Consider the following 24,924-nt stretch of genomic DNA (forward strand, 5'->3'; position numbering starts at 1 on the left):
GTTCCCTAAAGAAAGTGGAGCCTGGCAATCCGGGGCAGACGTGGCAAAAAGCCACAAAAACATCCAGATAAATAAGACTCATAAGTCCTGCACGCTTTATGAGCCATCAGAAAAAGCAGAAAGTGCCACTTCAAACTAAAAACATGCACGAATCTGCAGAACTGAGGTGTAAAAAGTTACTTTAAAGTTAAAGGTAATATCTGTCACACACACACACACACATGCACATGCACACACACAAAAAAGAGATTTGTAAAGAGGGCAGCAGCCCGCTGGGTAATCACTCGCCATCACTTCCCCTCGGCATTTTTTGTGAATGGAGCTCATTATGCATGCAGCCTCCACGCAGCTCCATTCACAAGCGAGCGCTCCCTCCTCTCCCTGCAAAGGCTGCGTGGATCTCACTCAACTCAGCCTAAATGACCACAAACGGTTAACGGATGGATTATAAGATGGATGGATATTTGGACCAGCAAGTGCCTTACACTTTAGCAAATGTACGTATGGATGAACTCTTCTGTTAACTTCACATTTCTGCTTTTTAACGTCCGGGGGGTTTTGTGCTCGGCTACCGGGCTTTATCTGTGTGTGTGTGTGTGTCGCCTCGCGTCTGCACGAGTTTTGTACCGAAGCAGCTGTGTGTGTGTGTCTCTGTGTGTGTGTGATTAGGAAAGAAAAAGTCGTTTAAAACTACCACAGAATCGCCACAAACTGAAACATTTAGTCCCGTCTGTTTCTTCTGTGGCTTCGCTTGTGTTGCAAAACGCGTCAACGCGTTGCCAAATGGTCACTTTGTTCAGACGCAAACAGCGCGTTTGTTTTTCTCAGATTGCCTCTCCACAAACTGAGAAATGTTTTTTTGTTTCCTGACCTTAAAAGCTGCTGCAGGCTCTCCATTACACATTATACATATTAATAATAATTACAGCTGTTGTTTCTGTGCTGCTTTCACTTTTACGCACGCCACATTTAACATGGCATTTAGTTATTTTGACACTGATGTGCTGGAAATGCTCAGTTGGGGTCTGTTTTCTCACTTCTCCTCTGTTGTTTTTTTGCAGAAGTCGCATGGAAATGGGCCCCTAAATAGACTGTTGATGGCAGCGAAAAGGAAATACATGGACACAGAATTACCCCCTCAGGAATCTGAAGGTAAAGTAGTGGAAGCTCTCTTTTCTCTCTTTTACATGACGCATGTTTACATCATAGTCTATGAACCCCCAGATTTAAACCATCACCAGGATAAGACACATGAAGGTCTGACTTGTCATTCTGCACTTTGCTCATGATGCACTCTTTCTTTTTGTCTCTCGCTCCAGACCTCTTCCAGGATTTAAGCCAACTCCAAGAGACATGGCTCACAGAAGGTGAGATTTGCCTGCAGGCTCTTTTTTTAATTTATTCTTTGTTCTGTGATGATTTCCTCATAAATGACACGAGCTGTGATGAAGTGTCTGTCTGGAAAGAGTGGTGAGAGCAGAAAAAAAGCAACAAATCCTTTAAATTAAATGATTTTTCAATCATTTATCCCAAATTCTGTGATCACCACGAGCCACTCAAGGCTTCCAGGTTCACAACACAAGTCTTAATTCACTTCTGTGCTTTCATAAAAGTGTCGTTGACCTCCTTTAGTTTTACTTGAGAGTCCAAACAACTTTCTGATGCAACACACATGCTCATAAACCATACCCAAAAAAAAGAGGGCAGAGAGAACACAGACGGGACATTATTAGCTTTGAGCATGTCCTATTTTGGCCATGTTGGCATGTAGCATGCGTGCCAGCCCAGCGGCCAATGCAAACAAACAGGCTATTTGGCTTGTGTCACTCAAAGGCACATAGCATTGAAATGAGGCCCAGTCAGAGGCAATTGTCAGCTAGGAGACTTAATAAGTGCAATGATGATGTGAGCTCTAATGGAGTAATTATACTGTATGTCAAGAGGAGAGGGAAATAACACAAGCCGAGTGAGTCATTGTGCCTGCTAACCTGGACGCCGTGGACTTAAATGTGCTTAAAGCTGCTGAAGTCAGAGTGAGAGCTGCACCGGGAGGTGTGAATTCTGTTGTGTCGGTGGCTTTGATGTGCTTTGATGTGGAGGTTTAAAGGGAAACGTCACTCATTTCTGACATTTAATGTGAACCACATCAACCTGATAAATCCTGTTTTAAGTCCCCCCTCCACTGAAAATAATAAAATATATATAGTTCCTTCATATGTGGAAGTTTGAGCGTCACTTTGCAGAATGTGCAGAGTTTGACACCAGGAGGCTGTTTTCACATTCGTGTGCTGAAGGAAGGGAAAGTTTCTCCGTGCTCACATTTTTAAAATCTGAGTTTACAAGCGATTTTTGTGACATCACAAGTAGTTTGGAAACCAATTACTGGTCCAATATTCACTTTATGCAAGTGTGAGGTGGAAGCCTTTAGTGCACAAACACACAGAGTGAAGGAGAAGAGGTGGATGTGATTTTAAGAATGAATTAGTGTATGGAAAAACCTTTTAAGTTGGCAGAAAATGTCCTTGTATATTCTCTTTAAATGTTGATGAAGTGTGATACACAGTGATATATCTGAGTGGGGCAATGTTCTTGAAAATATTACTTCACCTTAAAAAGAAAGCATGAGGCTGAGTATTGACTTTGAGTCATAGAAACTTACAAAATGAGCCGGTTACAATCACGAGACGCGTCAGAGGTGACAGCAGTTGTGTCTGTCTGAATATCAGACCTTTTAAATGGAGCTCAGCTACTGTGCCCGGCTAACAATGCTGTACCCACGTTTGGCTTTCGCACCTTTTTTCTCATGCAGCGTTGAAAAAACCGGCAAGTTCACTTCACACCGGCAGACAAAGACACGAGAGCCAATAAAAAAACGCAACAATGGGTTTCGCTTCAAAGTTGGGAGCACTGTTTCCATTCAGAGTTCACTTTAAAGGTTCAGTTCACTCAAAGCTCCTGTCATGGTCTTTTTGGGTCATTTTGAAAATTTGTGCCACCACCTCAATAGAGTGGAGGTGAATGATTTTTAGTTTTTGGTGCTCCGAGATCTGAAGAGTAATGTTAGAAAACTACAGAAGAAATAGTCCCCATGAAAACAGATAGTACCAGGGGACAGAGGTGTTTTTAAATGACATTTTAAACTGTCTTCCATTGACCTCCATTGTACTGAGGAGGCAGCAGAAAATCCTCCAAATCTTTACAAATAAATCCAAAACTATCCGCGTGGCTAGACAGCACCGTGAGCTAAATGAGAAAGTATGATTCTTTTTATATAATTTTGGTGAGCCGACTCTTTAAAATGAGACGTTTTATTTTATGTACCGAGTTAACAAATTGGATAGCAGCTTATTGTTGAGTCACAGAGAGAAAAGGGGAGAAAAAAAAAAGACAGGACAGAAAGATGGAAGTGTAACTTTATCAAAGTGTTATTTAACCCTAAGTACGGGCTTGTTTTCAGCTTCCCCGGCTTAGACCTCTCCTTTCCTGTTGCATTAATTAAAGACCTTATCATGACTGATTGCAGTTGTGAGGGATTCACCAAGATTGTAAAAGCTGGGTAGCTGGAGGGATTTTTTTTTTTTTCCGCCAAAGGAGAGCGGAAGCAAAAGAGGGAGAGAGAGACAGAAAGGGTGAAGTACTGAATGGCAAGAGTTCAGGAGCTTGTCACATCTTGTCTCATTTTGGCCTTTAGGTTTATATGACTGAGGCTGTTTAGCTCCTCCCAGGATCTCCCACTGAGAGGAAAAAAAAGTCATTCAAGGTGCCTGGAAGCATCGTGGAGAACATGCGTCTGTGCTCGTATAAACACACTTTCCTTCTTGTGCTGACTTGCATCTCAAAGTCCCTGACGAGGTGTTCCTGGAAACAAATCAGATACACATGCACGCGCTCGTGCACGCCGGCACAGGAAAGTGCACACGACCAGGGCTGCTTTGCGATAATACTCTGATGCTCATCATCCGTGTTTCTCTTTCCTCCTGCCTCCTTTTATGAGGTCCGGCATGTTCCGTTTTGGACATGTTGAAACTAGCGGTAATGATTGATCGTTGGATCTGCAGGACTAAATATTGGCTGCTGCTCTGTCTCATACAGCAGCTTCATTTCTCTTTCTCTCCCTCCCCCTGAGGGCCAAAGACTGAAAAGTTAAAAGGGGGTAATATTATTATGGTATAGTAAGCCACAGGATGCGGCATCGTATAAGAAATCGATGTCATTTATCTCAACATGCTCCAAAACGCCATCATCCGGTTTCCTCTGTACAGGAAGGAGGAGTGTGACGACAAGAAAGTGGATTTGAATTTCTTATTTCCTCTTTTTGTCCTCTGTCTCTTCTGCTCTCTCGCTCTCGAGTTTTGGTTTGTGTGTTGCGTATCATTGTCTGCAAACCGTAAATGGTGGATGCAGTGAGAGAGAGAGAGAGAAGAGGCTTTTGAGGTTGAATGCTGGGTCAGATTTAGGTTCTCGGCTGAGGTTACAATCGCATCCTTTTGCGCCAGAGTCAAGGTGGTTTCTGCAAATGTTCAGGGAGATACATTTACAAGGAGGTTCTTTTATTGAGAAGAAAAAGGTGGTCTGAGGGTGTTTTGTCCGTTTTTTGTTTTTTTACTGAGCGAGTGGTGCTGAAGTACCCACAACATGGTGCCACTTTGTTTTGTAGCCCATTACGCCCCTGATTGAGTTCATAATATTTAATGATACCCATCAACTTTTCCCCTACCAGTTAGCTTGTACCATGACGTAAGTGTGAGTCCCGAGCGATGGAAACACTTTTAAAAACCCCAGAAACTTGTGGAGCTGGAGCGGCGCCAGATTTAAAAGGTTGCCGGTCCTGGTTCTGCTCTACATTTAGGGTTAGGTCGTTAATTCAAGGGTAGGCCAACAAAATGCCAGCGCGCTCACGGCTCCGCGGACGAATCTGACCTCCTCACCCCTCGTAGGGTGTTGGCAGTCGAACGATTTGGGGCTTTTCTAACCTGTTTGTGTGACTCAGTGTTCCAAAGCTCTAAAAGGACAATTGTGAATGGATTAAATTAGAAAAAAAACAAGCTGTATAATAGTGTCTGTCTAGCTGAGCTGCACCTGGGCTTGGCACCACTGACTGTGCTTTTTTCAGTTAGATCCTAGATGGGTTTCATTATGAGAGTGTTTTAATCGGGGCCACTGAAACCGAACACCACTGCAGGTCATTATGTATCAGGTGGAGATATCACACATACCATATCGCTGCACTGACTCGTCTATTTTTACAAATCATTGTAACCCGGCTGTGACACTCACATTTATGCCTCACGGCGTTTTTAACAGATATGATGAAGGTCTGATAAACTTCAGCTCGCTCTCGTCTCTCTTCCCCTCTCGATCTGAGTCTGCTTTCCTTGTTCTCGATTCCTCGTCCACCACGCCACCGCAGATGAAGTCCAGACTACTTTTTAGACTGTTAGACAACAGTCCCCGACGCTGCGGGACAGAGGGAAGTTGAATCTGAATAGTTGGTTCGTCACACCGCTTGACAGATTTCCTCACTTGTTTAGCCAGAACAGCCTGTTTAGTCTGTCTGGATCTGTACAGCGGAAATAGAAAGAAACTAACTGAACAGCTGGTAGTGCCGTTTTATTCAGATGTATTGATATCTGACTAGTTCGAGTAGTTTTCATATTACTTTTCAAATGTACTGATAGGACAATTTACAGATCACTGGAGAAAACTGTTGTGAAACAGAAAAAGGACATTTTGAAGTAATAAAAAATTGTGAAATGAAGCAGGATGAAATAATGAGCCAATCATGGTCACAGTTATGATTGATTATTTATTGAACACCACATAAACACCTCCCAACACAAAGTTAGGTGTTACTTTTGTGGTTAGACTCAAAGTATCACGTTTTTAATCGTCAGAAATCTCTCCGCTTCGGTTAAAAAAAGAAAAAAAAAAAGAAAAGTCGATGATGTCGAAATGTTAAATGCTACACGAAACCCAGTTTGGCGGGTTAACGTCTGCGATGCCATTCAAGGAGCCCCGTGTTCTCGTGTATTGATCTATGTGTGAGCAAAGTGCCGGCATGCTGCAATAATCATGAAGTGAAGGTCGCCTTGGCTCTGACTCAGATTTCAGAGAAGAAAAGAGAAACAGAACGAGGAAACAAATGAGACATGGAAAGGTCGGATGTGGTCTAAAATATAACAATAATAATAATAATAATGAAGTTGTTCTTTTTCCTTCTAATTCCAGCTCAGGTTCCTGACAGCGATGAACAATTTGTTCCTGATTTTCACTCTGAGAACTGTGAGTACTCCACTTTCAATACCTTTGTGCAGCGTGTGAATGTCCTGTATGTGTGTCCACATCACTAAACATGCACCAAAAGTCAAGTCGTATGTATCACTGCTACATAAAGAGCTTTTCTGGGTGCACGCTCTCACCCATCTCTTGCCGATTTGCCCTGCTGATGTAATTCCAGCTAAAGTATGCATGTCATGAGAAAGCGAGGACGAAACCCAGCGGTCAAATTTGGGCTGTGAAACCGCCCAGAGGCTTAGGTGGGGATACTGTAACCCGCTGATGTTACAGTAATCTCTTTGGCAGACAAAGCTATGCAGAAACAGAGGGCCTAATGAGCCAGTCATCATGAAGTGAATTTGGATGCCGGCATTATGTGCTGCCGTCATCCATTTGCATGCCTTTGAAAAAGCTGAATGGGTACGGCCCAGGAAACCAGTACCAGGGCGCAGGTACAAAGATGGCCCTTTGTGTACGTCGGAAGGTGTAAAATGGAAAAGCAAATTCCTGGGCTGCACAACTGAGCGGCCATTTGAATGACTTTCCCTTTCTTGTTGTGTCGTAACAATGGCGATTCAGGATCTGGGTGGGAGTACAAACAGTCCCATTCAACACGCAGCAGGCTTCCTCATCTTCAGCAGTGACACTGTTGGTTGGTCGGTAAAGAGAACATGAAATACTTCCACGAATAATCTCATCCCCGACGTACAAACTGACAGCGCTCAGTCCCGCTCAAAGACGCTTCCTCTCTTCTTTATGTGCAAACATCATGTGGTTTAAGCAGCTCCGAGTCACAACTGGTCCAACCCCTCGTCGGTGACACATGCCTTGTGCAACTTTGTCGCTCGGCGTTGGCCAACAATGCCAGCGGACAATGGAGGAAGTGCAGATGAACCCCGGGGCACACAGAGGCCATGTCTACTTAACCCCTCTGACCTGAGCCAATCAGCTGTCAGGCCTCTTGCTCACAGTTGACCAGGGTATGATTTGCAGGGTCACGGGGGCTTGGGTTTGACGGGCAGCTCACTTATACGCAGCAGAGACACTCCCGTGTTGACAGACAGTGTCCCCGCTGGTTGCAGTCAATAGCCGCTAGAGTCCAGTTAGAGCGTCTCTATTCAGCTTTGATTTCTGGGAAACTGAAGCTGACAAGCGACTATAAAAACATTCATCTTTGTGTTTGTTTAAGATCCTGTGTGTGCACACAAAGCCTTATCTTTTCCCAGAGTAAACCGAAGGCATTCTCACTGTCTGCCGTACTTTTTTTTTTTTTAAAACAGGTGACTCACCTGTTTTGGAAACTGAAGCACATAAAAAACAAACCCAAAGCATAAAGCACAGCTCTAATCCCAGATGACCGGAGCATAATTGAGGCTTCCATTGAAAACGGCGCCCTGGTTAAAATTAAACATTGTTGTTTACTGAGTCAGGTTGTTACCTGCTCGGGCGTGGTGTTGAGACGGGAAGGAGTCGACGTAAAGGCACAAAAACACTGGGACATGTTGGAATGCTAGATTATTGGAAGAAGAGGAGGAGGAGGAGGGTCAAAGGAGGGATTGTGCAATACCTGCACATCTGGTAAATCTATCTCATCTGGTCCATTCTCCCCCAGTTCACAGCTAACAAGCGTGCTCTGTCTGCAGGCTGCCATTGAGGAGAAGGTTACACAAACATGCAACTTTTATGTACTTGCTGACCTGCCTGTGTATGCGTGTGTGTGCGTGTGTGTGTGTTTAAAGGTAATTGAGCCATCGGTGATAACAGTGTGCCATAGTTTTTCCATTGAACTAATGTGATTGGCCCCACATGGAAGTCTTAAAAACAACAAGCAGAGGAGCAGAGAGGATTAATGTTTGGTTTTTCGGGGCTGACAGCAGCTTCGGGGGTTATCCTCGCCTGACGCTAGTCTGTCGGACTCACTCCTTTGTCTGTTTACCGCCTGCGGGGGAGAAACACATGGAGTTGTCAGTCAAATTTTATATTCCACACACTTAATTAAAATAGTTTGAACATGTCACTGCTTTTGCTTTTTCTTTGTTTTTTTTTTTCCGTGTGTGTCAAACACTGAAAGGCTCCAGTTGGAGTTAGAGCTCGCTCGCTCTTCTTCTTTGTCCAAGTATGTTGTTTACACTCGGAGCAGCTCGAGAGATGTGACCCATTCATAAATTTTCTTCCCTGCGTGCGTAAGAGGAAGTGTGCCTCTCCCTCCCCCCTCCTCGCTCTCAGTCCTCTGCTGCTGCTCTCTCCTTCGGTCTTCATTCATAAAAAAGCCTTACAGTACTACAGATCTCCCCCTTTCTGACACCCCCCCCTCCTTCATCCTCTCAAAGTGGATACTCCAAACCCCTCCCTCCCTTCCTGTGTCTGTACAAACTAAGTCGAATTTAAAAATCCGAACACCCCTCCACCTCCTCCCCTTTCCCTTTTTCTCTCTACCTCTCTCTCTCTCTGTGTCTCTCTACACACACTTTGAGTGTTCCAAGATGTGAACTTAATCCAGCGATTTTCAGAGCTGTGTGGGACGATTGTTTAGCTTTGTGCCTTGCAGTAATTATATAGGAAGTTGTGGCTATAGAACGCCGTTACAGTTTTACAGAGAGCGAAGGAGAGAAAGCAAAGAGAGGAGAGGAAGTGGAGAAAGAAAAATCTGGACACGCTTCAACAAAATCTGCATCCTCTTTTTTTGATTTTTATGTTTTCCTCTGCGGCACAGTCACAGTTTCATCCAATAATCTCATCACTTAGTCTTTTTTTTTTGCAGTAAACCCTGCCTGCACGGTCAAGGTGACATCTTCAAATATTTATTTATTTTTTGTCCAACCAAACAGTCCAAAAACCCAAAGATACTCAGCTCTTTGTCACGTCAGACAGAGAAAAGAGGTAGAACGACATAATGTCGAACATTTCTGTTTTAAGAAATGACTTAAATGATTCATCGATAATGAAAAAAAGCTGCAGATTCATTTGGGGAGAAAGGAAATGTTAAACCAAATCCTCCCAGCAGTGTGTCTCTCTGGCGCTGTGTGTTCTTGCTTTGTCATGAATTCACAGCCTTCCTCTTGTTTGGGTTGTTTTTCTGGATCAGAACTGGAGTCCCAATTAGACCCTGTTTGGAGCACGGGGCGACCGGTGAATATGAACATGCAGCTCTGTGCTCTCCACTTTCCAAAATACAGCTGCTATGCAACAAAGTATGAAAAACAGCCAGGTGCCTGCCAGATATGCATGGATACCTCCTGCTTACTCGCTCCGGGGAGGTGGAGGAGCAGCAGCAGGAGGAGGAGGAGGAGGAGGAGGAGGAGGCTCGTGTTTTGTTGCAGCGTTTTTGTTTTGCTTATGAGTAAAATGGTTGATTTGTGTTACGTGAACAGATGATTTCTTTTGACAGCCTCTCATGCGCACACATAAACACGCCTGGCCTTCTTTTGACAGCCTCTCATGCGCACACATAAACACGCCTGGCCTGGTGAACACACACACACACACACAAACTTAAGCCCTGCAGTTTTATGAATGGGTTGGTTGTGAAAGACTGGCTGAGGCAGCACATTGAGTTTAAGGGGAGTGAACCTTCATTCATGACATTGGGGGACGTTACTCCACCACTAACAACACCTATGAGAGGTACCAGCCTATTTTTCTGTCGGCCTTCATCTGACTGCTACATTTCTTTAAAGATTTAAGCTTTTTGGAGGCCGTGAAACTCATATTTTATCTTTTATTTGCCCTCCTTTCTTTAAAGAGTTTCATTCGGATTCATTTTCAGGTTCAGAAAAGACACCCAAACGTGGCTGCTACTTTACAACATTATTCAGTCATCTTTAGTCAATCAAATCCAATGAAAACGGCTTCGAGAGGGCCAAGCGTGTAGAGTAATAGGCGTTTAACAGCTTCCAGTGGGGAAGTAAAAGCCGTACTTCTGCGTGTTGATTCAGAACAGCTCTGTCAAAGCCAGGGGGGCCGCGGGGATTTGAGCCAGGCAGTGCAGCCCAAGTGTCAGCAGCATAGCTTTGTGAATGGACGGCAGTGTGTGTTTTATTACAGGAGAGTGAGGGGAGGTGTGTGTGTGGAAGTAAAAAAGAGAGAGAGTGTGTGTGTGTTTGCTTGTACATCCCTGTGATGCTCATATGCGTGCCTGTGCATTTCTATGTCCGTGTTGGTCTGTTTACTCCAGCTTCTCTCTCTGCAGCTGGAATGTTTTCTCTTTTTCGAAAGCGAGCGCCGACCCAAAAGAAAAAAAAAAGAAAAGGGGAAAAAAAGAGGAACGGATGCTGAGAACGAGTCGGGGTGAGGCTGTAAAAATAACAGCAGCAGCAGCAGCAGTTGAGCTGGAAGCAATCGTTAATAAGAAGAAGATACTGGGAGTGTGTCGACCATGCATGCATGGCAGTGATGAATTCCAGTTTGGACGTCTTGCCTCCCAGTTTATTACGAACTAGTTTTGGCCATCGTTTTGATTGGTAATGATGATTGCTGCCTAAAAATAAGTCAGACTGGATGAGAAAGTTTAGAGATGTTGTTTGTACACACTCAGGTTAGCCAGACCTGAGATAGAGATGTTGTTTGTACACACTCAGGTTAGCCAGACCTGAGAGGAAAATGCTAAAAAAAAAGATAATCCAAGCTTACTGAACCATAGGTGCACAGTTTTCCTGTGTTAATACTGACTTGAGTTTGCTTTTACGTCCAAATAAAGTGGTTTAGACCAGCGGTCCCCAACCTTTTCTGCGACACGGACCGGTCTCATGTAAGACAGTATTTTCACGGACCGGCCTTCAGGTGTGGGGGGGGGGGGGGGGTAAATACGACAAAATAAAATGATGTGACCGGCATAAAAACAAATATAAAGTGCATAAAAATACAACTCACCATTACGCTGAATTAGTGGGAGCCCGGAGCTTGTTTCTCCGCAACAAACCGGTTCCATCTAGGAGTAATAGGAGACAATGACACCCGAAATGTGTTCCTTATGTCCAGTCTATTCCGTAATTCAGTTTTGGTCGCTGAAGAAGCTTTCCAAAGACGTTTGTTTTTTACTCAGTTTTGCTAGCTTTGAGGGCTTAGCTGGGGTAACGTATCACGTGACCGAGACGAGCGTCTTGACCTGTGTCAAGAGGCACAGACGGATGTAATTGGGAAAGAATCCGGCCATTTTTTAAAATAAAACATCAATATATTATAATATATATTTCTGTGCGGCCCGGTACTAAATGACCCATGGACCAGTACCGGTCCGCGGCCCGGTGGTTGGGGACCACTGGTTTAGACGATCTGGTTACATTTAAAAGAGGTCGGTACGCTTCAGATCTAACATCTGTCATCCCAAACACCTCTACGATGTCGGATTGGAGCGGGTTGCGTTCCAAAACCGACAACAATACCCACTTCAGGCAGGTGTGCCGAGGTGTTTAAGTGGGAGGGATTTGAACTTACAATTCATACACGCAACGTCATGAATGCCTTCGAGCAAAGACTGTGGAGACGAGCGTTTCAACCCGTTCAGAACATCTTTGCCTTCAGATGTGGTCGGAGGACAAGCCGACCTCAAAGCTTCCTGATCACCTGAACGCTCCTGTTTGTTGCACACCGATGTCACCATGTGTCAGATTTTAGTGAGAACAAAAACTGAATTCAAGAGAGGACACTCTCCTCACAGTCCAGCACACACACACATATACCGACACACAACACACGGGTGGAGGAGGTGGCTGCAGATGGTGGACCTATACTAACCTGCTGACACAGGCCAGTAGGTGTGTAGAGCGAGCTGAGAGCGAGCGTACGGCCGTATCGATTCCTCGCTGATCCAGGAGAGGAGTAGGAGGAGATGGAGAGGCTTGATAGATGACTTGATAAAGATAAAGCACAGATAAATCAGCATGGAGGCAGATAGGGGAAGGAAAGGGGGTAAGAGGGGGGTCAAACATGCCGCGAAGCATTACGGTCCAGATCCTCCTGATGGAGGGTGAAAGTGGAGGAGGGGCAGTTTGTGAGAAGACCAGGAAGAACTGTGGATGTGGCATGTGCACTGATAATTCCAAGCAAGGTGTCCAGGTCCTTTCTGTGTGTTATCTCGTCCCGATAAGGCCGATTACGCCTCGAGGCATCAGCTCCAAACACACGTACAGGCATGCTTCACCACAAAGAGATGAAACGGTGCACGTACACACCCCTGCTTCACATCCGTGATACCCTGGTGGGCAGTGGGAGCTCATTATATCATTTCAGTAACAGTGTGGGGGTAGATCGATCGCTGCATTAAACATTAAGAGGGGACAGCTATATTGGGGGCTGAGGGATTGAGAGTGAAGAGTCAATATTGTGCCAGATTAATTACATCCACCCCTCGCCTGTGACGGGCTGTCCCTCTCGCTGCACATGTCCCGGGACAGGGATGTATTGTATCGGGTCTACTAAACAGCAATGGAGCGGCGAGATTTATGACTGGTCAATGGCCATTTGTAAAAAGCCAACGCGGCACAATTGAAAATGAAGTGGACAATAGGGAAAACGTGAGATGTCAGGAACAAGTGTGTGATCACCAAGAGCGAGGAGATCTCAAGTCAATCTGAGTTTCTTTTTACAATGTCAGGCGCGTGTCAACTCACTGTTCACTGTAAAAACACACTGTAGATTTTAAAGTGACGGTAAAAGACTGGAAAATATGCCATGAAGATACATACATACAGTAAAACACAGTCATACTTCAGAAGCTTTATTTATTCGCCATTCAGACTGAATAAAGTGATATTATACAGCAAAACACTAATATTTGATTTATTTTATATTTTGTGACAATTTGGCAGTTTTTCCATCATAAAATTTACAGTTAAACTATTGAATGAACCACCAACCGCATACATGAAGTCAACAGAACTAACATCCTATTACTTTAATATTAGAAAGAGTTTCTGGCTGCCAGTTTTTTACCGTTTTAAAAACAACAACAGATTTCTTTAGATTTAAATCGTCTGATTTTAGTGGCATCTAGCAGCGTAGCTGCTGATTGTTTCCCCCTCGCCTCACCCTCTCCTTCCTAGCATGAAGGAGAGACTAGATGTTAAAAACTTTAAAAGGTCGGATCTAGAGCTGGTGATTAGTTTGTCTGTTCTGGGCTTTAGAAACATGGAAGACTGTGTGGAAGAGTCATATTAGAAAAAGTTTTACTGTAAAAACAAGTTTCTTTTTTATGTTCTCCTCACTCTGGCTAAATATCTCTCAAAGAAATGATTTACAGCTCTCCAACAAGAGTGAATCAGGTTTTATTTTATTCTTTTTTATCAATGGCTGATATCTCACCCGGGTCATTGAGAAGATGAAAGTTCAGGGATCATTCTGAGAAGAAAGGCTGAGTGTACATTCATGTTCAGACATGAATGATCCCATCACCTCAGACAAATAATGCAACTGATTTCCCTCTGAGAAAAGGGAAGCGAAACTTTGAAGTTGGCAAAAAAATTCACTGTCATGCTCCTTTCTCATGAAGGGTGTCATTCAGAGAGACTTCCTGTTAGCCAACATTAACGACCAACACACACACACACAAAAAAAAAAGAAAGAAATCCAGTTTATGAGAAATGCCACACAGGGCTGTCCCGGCCAATCATCTGTCTCGCTGATACCATTGTACTTTCCATCAATCTCGTTAGGCTTGTTTGGCAGGTATCTGACAACCATTCTTTAAATATTCAAGGAGCCTGAACCATTATCAGATGAGAGAGGACGATCTGTAAATCAGATAGAGCAGACACTAATGGATCCAACACTCCTGGGCTCCCTGAGCAGACAGATACTGAAGCCACTCTCGGGCCTGTTGGCTTTTTTTGAGACGAGGATGAGTTTGTCGGTTCTGGTCGTGCTTCTTTCCCTTCTCTCTCTCTCTGTGTATCTTCCTGATTGTGCAGTGACCTGAGAGGCACACACACACACACACACACACACACACACACACACACACACACACACACACACACATGTCCAGCACATGTTTCCATGCACCAGTGGAATGACTGGATACAATCTGCACTCCAAACGGTCTGGATCATATTGTTGTGCCTCACTTCCCTTCCCTCTCTCTCTCTCTCTCTTACTCTGAATTTTTCCACTGAACTAAAAAACAAAAACCGAAAGAAACGCAGCAAAATCAAAACTGAGTGAAGAACAGACGACCAGGTTTGACATTTGTTTTGCGAAACATGGAAACACATAATAGTGTTAGGAGTCGGCTTACAAATACACACAAATGAGTCAGTGTGGAAGAAGTACTTCCACCTTAAAGAAATAGATACACTAAAGTACCATTGAATGTACTTTTACTTAAATACATATTAACATAAGTACATAAAAATCTGTCTCTAGTAGCAGCTGTCAAAATAAACGTAGTATAAAGGAACATGAAAAGGAAATACTTAAAACAAACTTTTCAGAGCTTTTTAACTTTGTATTCGTCTCCATCGTGCAGTTAGACGTCAGCACTCAGGAAATTTGTCTGTCAGCTTTTTATTTCCATCAAAATATTTCGTGCCCGTTTTTAAAAAAACACAAACTTGGAAATAGCATCCAAACTCGGTCTGAGAAAGCAAAACATACCGCTGCGTGCAGGACTTTAAAATTACCATTAAAGTATAGGTTATAACTTTATAATGCTTGTGTTGACAGTCAGATACTTTAAAATTACACTGCAGCTTTTCCTTATTATGCCTCCCTCCTCACCACAATGGAGCCATGTATTCAGCTGAGCAACTAATGTCATTTGCAAGCCATGTGAATCAATAGCTTCCTTTTTACCCTTTAAAGCCATTGTGGCATAATGTGGCTTCCTTGTTTTTATTGATCCGTCACCACATGAGGGGAAAGAACCAGGTGTAGCATATCGTGCGTCTCCAGCTCACTTTTAGTGCGTCTGTGTGGCACTTCTTACCGCCACATGCACAATATGTATCATGTGAGATAAGAACCAGATCTCCACGTATCCCTGAGATTGTATTTGTATGATCGGACCCATTAAATGCGTATTTACGTTAACGCTCGCATGTTCTTCAGTTTAGCAAGATCCAGTCACCCTGTTTGACACCGGGGCTGATGTCCAATGAGTTATTGTGAGCGAGGCTGTCATGCGTTGCAGACTTCCAGAGGCTTAAGACTTGGCCAAGTCGCACATAAACATCCAGTGTAAGACTCTCCAGATCCACTGCTGTCTTCAGATTGGATTTCCCTACACTAGGGCCTTTAATGGTAGGAAATACTCTGTCTAAAATAAGATGCAGGGGGAGTTCACGGCGAGGTCTCGTCAAACAGCTCATTCATAAGCGATATTCAAATGTTTTGATTGCCATACACGAGTGATTTTGCCTCTTTCGGTGAATTTTGAAAGTCGACTAATCGAATGTGGAATAATGCAATCTTAATATATCACCACTATCTTTATTTATGTGCAAACTAAATGAAATATCAAGTGTATGTTTCTGTCAGAACGGTTCCCATAGGGATCTAATAGTGTTTCCTGATCTGTTCACACCTCCATGCAGCTCAGCTGAGGGGGCCATTGTGTAGAAAAGAGGAGGTGGCCGCTCCTACGATTTGTTTGTGGTGGGTGTCTATTGAATGGACCCCCCTCCCCTCCATGTAATGATCCCTCTACTTCCTAAAGCACTCAACCATGACCATCACCTTTCACCCTGCATCCTCCCCCTCTAAGAGCCGACATTTACATATGTAAAAGTCCATCTCCACCCTGCCTTCAGCTGGGGGTCATCCCCATACCTTAACGCTCAGAACAGAGACTGAATGGGAGATGTCAAAGAATAGCACAAAATAAGGAAGGAGGACATACGACAAGTTTTGGAGTGAGGAAGGAACCTTTGACCTTTGTCAGTTGAGGGTGTGTTGGAAATCTGCGTCCTCCGTCCATATATACTTTACTATCCGCACTTCTGCGCTATCTCAAAATGGCAACAACTGTATCTGTCTTTCCACTTCTAAACACCTTTCAGGTTCTTCACGTTCTGCGCTCGAGTTCATGAACCGACCCTCTCCCTCCTCCCTCGGCGTAGAAAAGAAACAATGAAATATGAGGATCTCCGTGAACGGGTGATGTAACGTTTAACAAAGCAGTTAAGACGAGGTCATGTTGCCCCCAAATAAAAGCAGGAAGAGAAAAGGAACCTGAAGAACATAACTCTCCCTGGATCCGTTTACAAGACTGCCACCACCTTTATAAACTTTAGAAGCAGATTTGACATCATTTGGACAGAGAGATTTACTGTGATACACCGGAGAGTTTGTAATAGTTGAGTTTGTTTTAATTTGAGAACTCGGAACTGGATGTTGGATTTATCCACAGATTACGTTTTTGGCCACGCTAGCAGCTTTAGGTTTGGCGATGTTGGTCCATCGTATTATCGGATGGGTTGTGTAGATATTCGTGGTCCCCAGAAGACTGATGGCTGTGCAAAGTCTGTTGGGTTTTCAGGGTTTGGAATATGCTCATATGTGGTCCTTGAAAATTGCTCGAATTTCAACATCATGCCGTGTTTCAGCCACATTTGAGACTCGGTTCCCCCGGTCGATGGTCCGTTTCCTGCTTTGAAGATCTACACATCACTCATGTAAACCGAAAATCTTTTAATATTTGTCCTCAAACAAACCCTCTGTCATATTATCTAGTTGTTTCCTGGTGTGTTCACTCATAATTCATAACTGAAAGTCCTCCAATGATCCCTTACTCTGGAAATTAACAAACATAATCATGATTTATGTGATTTATGTGATGCTAGTTAAATAAACAAATTATACTTACTCGCTGTACTTACTGCAGGTTTAAAGGAATTCTGTAAAGTTTAATTTTTGGGTGATGAAAATGCTTCAAATTCTTGAAAATCTTTGATATAGGTGCCTTGAAAGTGCTTGAAAAGCTGCGTAGATTCCCAATCCCAATTCCTGTTCAAACTTGTTTATGAATTAAAATCATCCGGCAGCTCACCGTCTGAGGATCAAAGTATGTTTTGTTTTTTTTATCCTCAGCTTTTATAAACTGCTGTATCTTTAATCGGAACATCTCTGTCTAATTGCAAACGCGTGCGACGCAACAGAAAGCAATCGCAATCACAGGCAAGCACACAAACACAAAAAGCTCTCCGATGCTCATTTACAAAATTAATTAATATTCCAGAAAGGTCACACACACATAGCTCAAACACACACACACACACACAGCTGACGCCGTTCCCAGGCCAGACTGTTTGAAATGGAACATCCTCATAAACCGAGAGCCACATCAAGGGCAATATTCCTGCCAATTGCATTAGTGGCTCTGCTTGGCTGCGCTGTGAGTGGACTTGTGTACACTCTCTGAGGATTGTTTGCAGTTCATGACCATGGCAGAGAAAGGAGGGAATGTCAATAGACAAACACACTCGTATTATTAGAGCGGCGGCGGTCATGTGCCACCCTCTGTGTACTAGCAGACGATCTGTCGGAGACTTAGAGGAGGCTGGAATCCCATCGCGTCTGTCTGGGAAATCTGGGTAAATGCTCTCTAATCCTGTTGATCCTCTGCTAAAGCCAACACTTCCTCACCTGCCTGCCTGCCATGGGAGAGTGAGTACAGACTAAAAATAGGAAGGTTATGATGATGAGCAGCGCTGTTTGATTGCTGGAGTCGGGTTTTTGTCATTTTAAACAGTTCGAGTGATGTAAACATCTGAAGGGCAACAGGAAGAGGAAGATGTTTTTAAAGGTGGAGAAATGACAAGAGACTTTTAAAATCTTCTTTCAGCACAAGATTATGTGCAAAGCTGTTTGATCCCACAGTCATCACTGATTCTTTTTGAATTTGAACATGGTTTAATGGTTGATATTTTTTTTAGGAGCATTAAGTGAATGTTTGGCCTCTATTAATAAACCAGGGGTCTTCAACCACAGAGGTCCTGCAGTCAATTTTCACCAAAATACAGAAGAATGTGCAGAAAACTACAAATAATAACGATAAATAATTATAGGCAAAAATGTTTGTATACAGATTTACGATTGTAGGTCACCTTTACTTCTGGTAATTGGCACAGGAGGTGTGGTCGTGTGCTCGCACCTTATCTTTTTACCTGTGTGCACGTGGTGGTGGGATTTTTGGACAAAGAGAGTGATTATTATTATGTTACTATTTTGGTTAATAAATGTCATAAAAGTTCTAACATGGAGTTTTCTTTTGGACCAACATGTCACAGTAGGAGCCCGCTCTCACAGAAAGTTGGCGCTACAATAATTATGCATGAACCATTTTATCAATTCTAAACACATAAAGGCTCATAACCCAGTGAAGGTGAAATAAAAGTTGAATAAAGTTATAAATGTGACATTTTAAAAAATGGATTAGATATGGGGGTCAGTGGATACACTGACTGACATGATTTTGTTCTTGTCGATGGACTAACGTCAGCACTGAATGCAAAGCCTTTACGTCTTTGCTTTTTATTCCAAGAACTGTTTCAAACTCTTCTTTCAGTCCTCGAGGCTGTTGGTGGTTTATGTCTCTGTAATCTTTTCTCACTTTTTGTCCACTGTGTTCTTCCTTTTTGTTTTTTTTTTCTTCTTCACTTTCTATCTCTCGTCTCAGTCGAGCAGCCATCGCTGGACTTATTCAGTCAGACAGACTTTTTTTTCTTTTTCTTTTTTCTCCTCCGTTTTTTGTGAATGGACGACAGTATGTAATTACCTGGGCTGAGCTTTCAGTGTGGCCTGCTCCGTCAGCTCCACACCCACTGCACACACACACACACACACACACACACACACACACACACTTTTAAGCACACTTAGATACAGACTAGCCAAGATTGCTAATACACACACACACACACACACACACTCACACACATAAATACAGGCCTCCCCCCAGCTGGAAGTGCACAGCTGCTGCTGTTTACCCTGTCGGGACCAGAAAAACATCCTGTACAGTTCTCCGGGTGAAAACCTCCCCTCACATAATAAACACAAGCCCTCGGCACAGTTTGAAGCTCCACTTTGGGTGGTTTCTGTGGCCATCAAGGCAAAAAGGTTCCCTCCAGCGGTGCTGCTTGATCGACAGTTTGGTGCGTAGAAGATTGAGCGGACTTCATCTGAGAAACGATAAAAAAATGTTGCTAAATATTTCAGACTTTTTACCGTCCTCTATTTTTATGTCGCCGTCTCGCATAAAGCGAAACTTACAAGTTCTGGCCAACATCTGGATACCGACAGGAAAGAATGCCACATCGGTGTATATGCTGTTCTAATAGAGGTGTGACATTTGCTTTCATCAGTCCACAGACGTCTCTCTGGCCCGTAGAGTTGTTTAGCTTTAAGCTTGACTTTGACGGAGGAAGTTTTGGCTGCTGTTGTGTCTGGAAGAGTGAAGAAAAGTGGGCGAGGACACTTTGGGCTTCCAAATGACTGCTGGAATGCAGTCGTGTGTGTGCGCCTCAGTGTGTGTTTATACATGTCTGTCTGCTGCCCTGTGTTGTGCAGTTGACAGTCACTTAAGCATTTTGGCTGGCACGTAAAAGAGATTCCTGCGCCGACAGAAGTATTTGCTTTTGCCTTCGAGCTTAACAACAGTAGTATCGGGGCAGGGCTGAATGAGAAAAGAATATACAAAGCCTGCTATGTGTGTGTGTGTGTTTTGTATGTGTGTGTGTGCCAACTCCTCATCTCTGTTTTCTGTTTACTGTCTCTTGTAGCGGTGGCATTTCACAGCCCTCCAGTCACTATCAAGAAGGAACCGCAGAGCCCGGGCTCCGACCCCAGCCAGTCCTGTAGCCACAAGCAGAGCTTCAGCTACCCCAATGGAGAGCAGTGCCTTTATGCCAGGTACCTCCAGGTTCTACCTGATATGTTGTTGACCCTAAAACATTTACGTGTTTCAAAGAGCCGGTGCATTACAAAAGGAAAAAACACATTTTTTTACTCGCCTCCGGTGGAAGTTCTGAGATGAGATCCCAGTATAAAGGTGAATTAGATATTGCGAAACGGCGTCACTGTTTGGATAATCTAGACGCTGATAACAGTTTTCACAGAGACTACTTCCTGTTCATATCAAAGTCATGTCACAACAAAGCACCACAAACAGATCTCAAAGACGGACGCGTCAAAACAAATCACACTCTGCATGCTTAAAGGCCGGTGTGTTTAAGTAAGCTTTACGCAGTGATTTACTCGTATGGAAAATCATATTTTTCTTCACATAGTCTTTGGTTTCTCATCTTTCCTCTCAGGTTTGAGATAAGAGCACAGACGAGGCCTGTCATTTCCTCCAGACTTCCTTTTTTTTTGGAGCTTTTCTTAAATTTTATTAAGCTTAAGTTGATTTATCGTCTCTCTGCATATTTACTGACATCCTTTGTTACCAAGGGCAGAATAAATGAAACAATAAAGACTTTAACAGCAACAGTTATCCTTCAGTGACCCAGCACTGCTCATGCATTAGTCAGTGCAGCTAAAACATGCCGACCACACGCTGCCGACCACCAAACCTCCTCACATTAGTTCTGTTTGTTGTATTGACTGAAAACTAATAGTAAAACCAGCACCTCCTCCTCCCTAAATACAGCCCTGTTGTAACATTAGGCACGTCCTCATGAGTGTGTGTGTGTGTTCATGTTTTCCAGTGCCTATGAGCAGAAAAGGGCTGCAGGAGGAGCCAAGAGCTCCTGCCCAGGGACCCCCATGTCTCCCATGCAGCAGCATTACTCCCCGAAACCTGCCACGGCCGGACGGCCCGATGCTGGCTACATGAACCCCGCTGCCGCCTCTCAGCCGCTGCCCAGCAACAGTTACCCCATCAACACCAGGTGACGCACCGCGCGACAGCAGCTGTGACGGACAGTTTGCCGCTTAAATGACATTTTGCTACTTTTTAAATAAGTCAGATTTTCCAGAGCGAGCAGCGAGCAGTAGAGATGGCCGATGACATTTTGGGTGCTCACATTACTTGTTTGGTAAAACTCTTGAATAAATGAGTGTATAAACAAGCTGAGATGTTCTTTTGTTTCATTATAATCTATAAAGATTTAAAGTATTGATTGATTAATCTGAGATCCTGACCTGAGCTGCCGTGTCTCGTGTCTCAGTTCCAGGTATCAGGGCCCTTCAGGTGACCCCATGTGCCCCCAGTTCCCACCACCACCAGGGCAGGCCTTTCAGCGCATGCCATCTGCCCCAGCAGGACATGGAGGCAGTGGAGCTGGAGGAGGTGGAGGTGGAGGTGGAGGGCCAGGGGGTGGAGGTGGTGGCGGCGGCAGCGGTGGAGGTGGTGGAGGTGAAGGTTATCATCGGCAGCACTCTGACCCCTGCATGCCCTACCTGCAGCAGAGCTTTAAGCAAGAATACCTAGACCCACTGTACGAGCGGGCGGCTCACATGGCGGGGTCTGGGCACGGGAGCGGACCGGCACACGGACACGGGCACGGACCTCACCCTCACCCACACCCCCACCCCCATCCTCACCCACATCCACACTCGCACCCGCCGCTTCCACACAGGTTCCCACCAGCCCACATGATGGTGAAGCAGGAGCCCACAGACTACACCTACGAACCCGGTGAGTGAAGCTGACTAAAGTCAATATATATGAAAATAACGATGCAGCAGAAGTCAGATTATTTTTCAGATTTTCCATTTTCCAAAACAATCCAAAAAACAAAACGGACAATAAATGATGATTAAAAGAAACAGTAAAACATAATTAGATGAACATTTTCACATTTTTAGTGGCAAATCTTTTGTCAAACTAAACGATGAATCGCATAGCAAATGATTGATTTTCTGTAGATTTAATGATCCATTCATATTCAGTTAACCTGCACTAACCTGTACGACCAAGAAGTAATCCTCAATTTCTATATTTTGGATTTGTAATCAAACAGAACAGAGAAATTTGAAATATCTGAGCATCATTTGTGCAAACAGAAATCAAATTTTTGCATTTTATTGAGTGTGGTAATTACACTTGTACCCGTGGACTGAAAGCATAATCTTAACAATGCTTGTGATTATTTATTTAAGGGTTATTTGTCTTTGTATTCTGCTTCAAAAGAGTCACTCTGAAGGCAAACCTTCCCCCGGTGTGCGCAGCTAACTCAAGAACAAAATGTCCAAAAGGCAAACAAACTTCTTCACTGTATCCAGCCTCCAGAACTCCTCCTTTCAACTCTCTGACACTTTGCAAAGAAAAAAAGTATTTTTTTTTTCTGCTGCAGCTACACTCCTCCTTCCTCACCCTCCTCCCTTCCTCCCTCCCTCCCTCCGGCGCTCTCTGTGAGAGGCAGAGGAATTTCATTGAGAAAATGGAGGGCACTGGAAAGACTAGAGTCCCTGGTGGAGTGCTCCAGGGTTTCAGGTTGCACCAGCGGCTTCCTTTTTCTGCAGGCAGATGAACTCATAATGGAAAAATGAGCGTGGCCGCAGTAACCCGAATCTCTCACTGGCTGGGCTTCGGGAGAGGGTGAGGGGAGGGAGTGGTGGTAGGAGTGGAGGGTAACGGGGGGTACGGGGTGGGGTAGCCAGCTCAGGCACTTTAACAACAAGTTCTACAAAAAAACAGCTCCTCTGCCTCTCTGAGCTTTAAAACAAGGAGTGAGAAATCCAACACTCTGCATACATTGTGTCCTCGGTCACCTGTATTAAAGCTGCTATAGGACGCAGAGCAGTAAAGCTATTGTTGATACTCCCACAGGTCCCACATTCACAGCAGTGGAAGGCTACAAAGCAATGCCTTCCAGCTCTGAAACCAGCAGACTTCATGCGTGATGAAAAAAAAAAAAAACAGAGGAAAAGCAACCCAATTCTTCTTCTCTTTATGTTTTTATACACGCACCTTTTGATAAAAAAGGGCCGGATAGCACTGACGAGAAACGAAAGAGGGGAAAGTACAAAAGGATGTTTTTTCTGTGGATAACTGCCGGGAGGAGGAGGAGGAGGAGAAAGTTGAATTTGGTGGGGTTTCCTCAGCAGTGATATTTAGTTTGACCGACGGCGGAGACATAAAAGATCAGAGTTTATCGTTGTTTTGTAGACGCTGCGCTTTTTAATACACTCTGTACCACCTTAAAGGTCCAGTGTGTAAAGATTTAAGAGTATCTATTGCCTGGAATTTAATATAACAATAATAATTAGTATGTTTTCATGTGTGTACTCACCTGAACACAGGAATCTTTGTGGTTTTGTTGCCTTAAAATGAGTCTACAGAGAGAGAGGCAGAGTCCACCAAATTCTGATTTTAGATATGACCTTTTGCTTTTTATATTAGAGTTTTTCTTTATGTTTGGAAGGACACGGCAATCTGCAAATTCACTGCGAGGTGCCACTATATCCTGCATACTGGACCTTTAAATGAATGTTGTTGAGGATGGCCTTTTAATGAGCAGTGAAGTGTGTATGAAATGATTAATGTTAGTAAGTAGACGGCGTAAATTAAAATATATTTAAAAGGGATTAGTCATGGGGTTCTAGGTAGTTCTAGATCAATGGGAAACGCTTGATCCAGCACCATTTAAATTTGTTCATGTCTATTTAATTTGCAGACACAGACTACATAATGTTTCTTTCAGACAGCTAATTGGATGATTTGTGTTCAAGAGCTTTTGAATGAACGCACCCTGCAAACAAAACACGTTAAAATGGTTTATTAAGACAACACAGCTCAGTTGGCCACCATAATTGTTTATCTGCTGATGAATAATGACATTAATTTATGGGTTTTTTAATTGAAAGAAAACTTGGCCCCAACTGTAAGGTCACAGACATGTAATGGGAATAAGGTAATGGAGCGTACAAAAGATGTGTGTTTACGTAAATGGCGTGCAAAGACGACAACAACACCTGTGTTTTCTTTCAATGTGAACAAAAGAGGCCAAATGCCACAAGTCTGCAGGCTGATTTTAGAAGCAGGCTTGAGAATGAGACTTCTAGTTTCACATACAAATTGGCATTCCAGCTCTTAATCACTGCTATTGTGTCGCATGAAAGACACAAAATGGTCATGCCACTCAGCGCACAATTAACCCCACTGCTCTCACACCCAATCTACCCATCACTCCCCATGGTGGGAGCCTGCCATTGCTGGCAGACATATTATTTACAGTATGATCGAGCGCTGCTTCCCCAGAATGGAGGGTTTGATTTTCCCCAATGGCATCTTATCACAGTCGCAGTGCTGCAGCTTGCATTCCCCAGGAGTGAGTCACGTCCAGAGCCAGAGGCGAAGAGCTGCACCTTTTCAGTTTTTGTGCGCTCGCTTGTCTCGTTCATACAGTTGACAGACGGTATAAAAACCAAAACAAGTAGAATGATCAGAGACACGCCTGTTTTTTAGTTTTTTTGCTGTTTTGTTTTTTAATGCACAGGCAGACAAAGAAAAACAGGATATGCAGAACAAAAAAACTCTCCTCAGGTTGCAGAAATGCTGCCGTACAAGTGTTCGGACTTGCTGAGGATTATTTGCCTGAGGGGTTTTTTTATGAGGCGGAATATAAAAATCTATTTCGGTGAATGCATCTATTTGAGTCAGTCAATGATGTGCCCAGATAAAGTGCAGACACTGTATACTGTACCACTTCTCTGGTCTGGTGAAGGTGCTTGCTCATGGCCTAAAAATACCGGCCGAGACAAGAGAAGTGA

General features: G+C 43.7%; 1 protein-coding gene across 1 annotated transcript in view; it reads left to right on the top strand.

Moving 5' to 3' along the window:
* Positions 1 to 218: 218 nt before the first annotated feature.
* Positions 219 to 24,924, top strand: part of etv4 (ETS variant transcription factor 4) — a 32,401-nt gene continuing 7,695 nt past the window's right edge. The window contains exons 1-7 of the mRNA XM_019277733.2: positions 219 to 497; positions 1,062 to 1,152; positions 1,320 to 1,367; positions 6,229 to 6,282; positions 19,989 to 20,118; positions 20,916 to 21,098; positions 21,378 to 21,847. Coding sequence (XP_019133278.2) covers positions 441 to 497; positions 1,062 to 1,152; positions 1,320 to 1,367; positions 6,229 to 6,282; positions 19,989 to 20,118; positions 20,916 to 21,098; positions 21,378 to 21,847 — 1,033 coding nt within the window. The 5' untranslated portion in view covers positions 219 to 440. The remainder of the gene's footprint in view (positions 498 to 1,061; positions 1,153 to 1,319; positions 1,368 to 6,228; positions 6,283 to 19,988; positions 20,119 to 20,915; positions 21,099 to 21,377; positions 21,848 to 24,924) is intronic.

Source organism: Larimichthys crocea, chromosome XVI (assembly GCF_000972845.2).
Source record: "Larimichthys crocea isolate SSNF chromosome XVI, L_crocea_2.0, whole genome shotgun sequence".
Classification (NCBI taxonomy): domain Eukaryota; kingdom Metazoa; phylum Chordata; class Actinopteri; family Sciaenidae; genus Larimichthys; species Larimichthys crocea.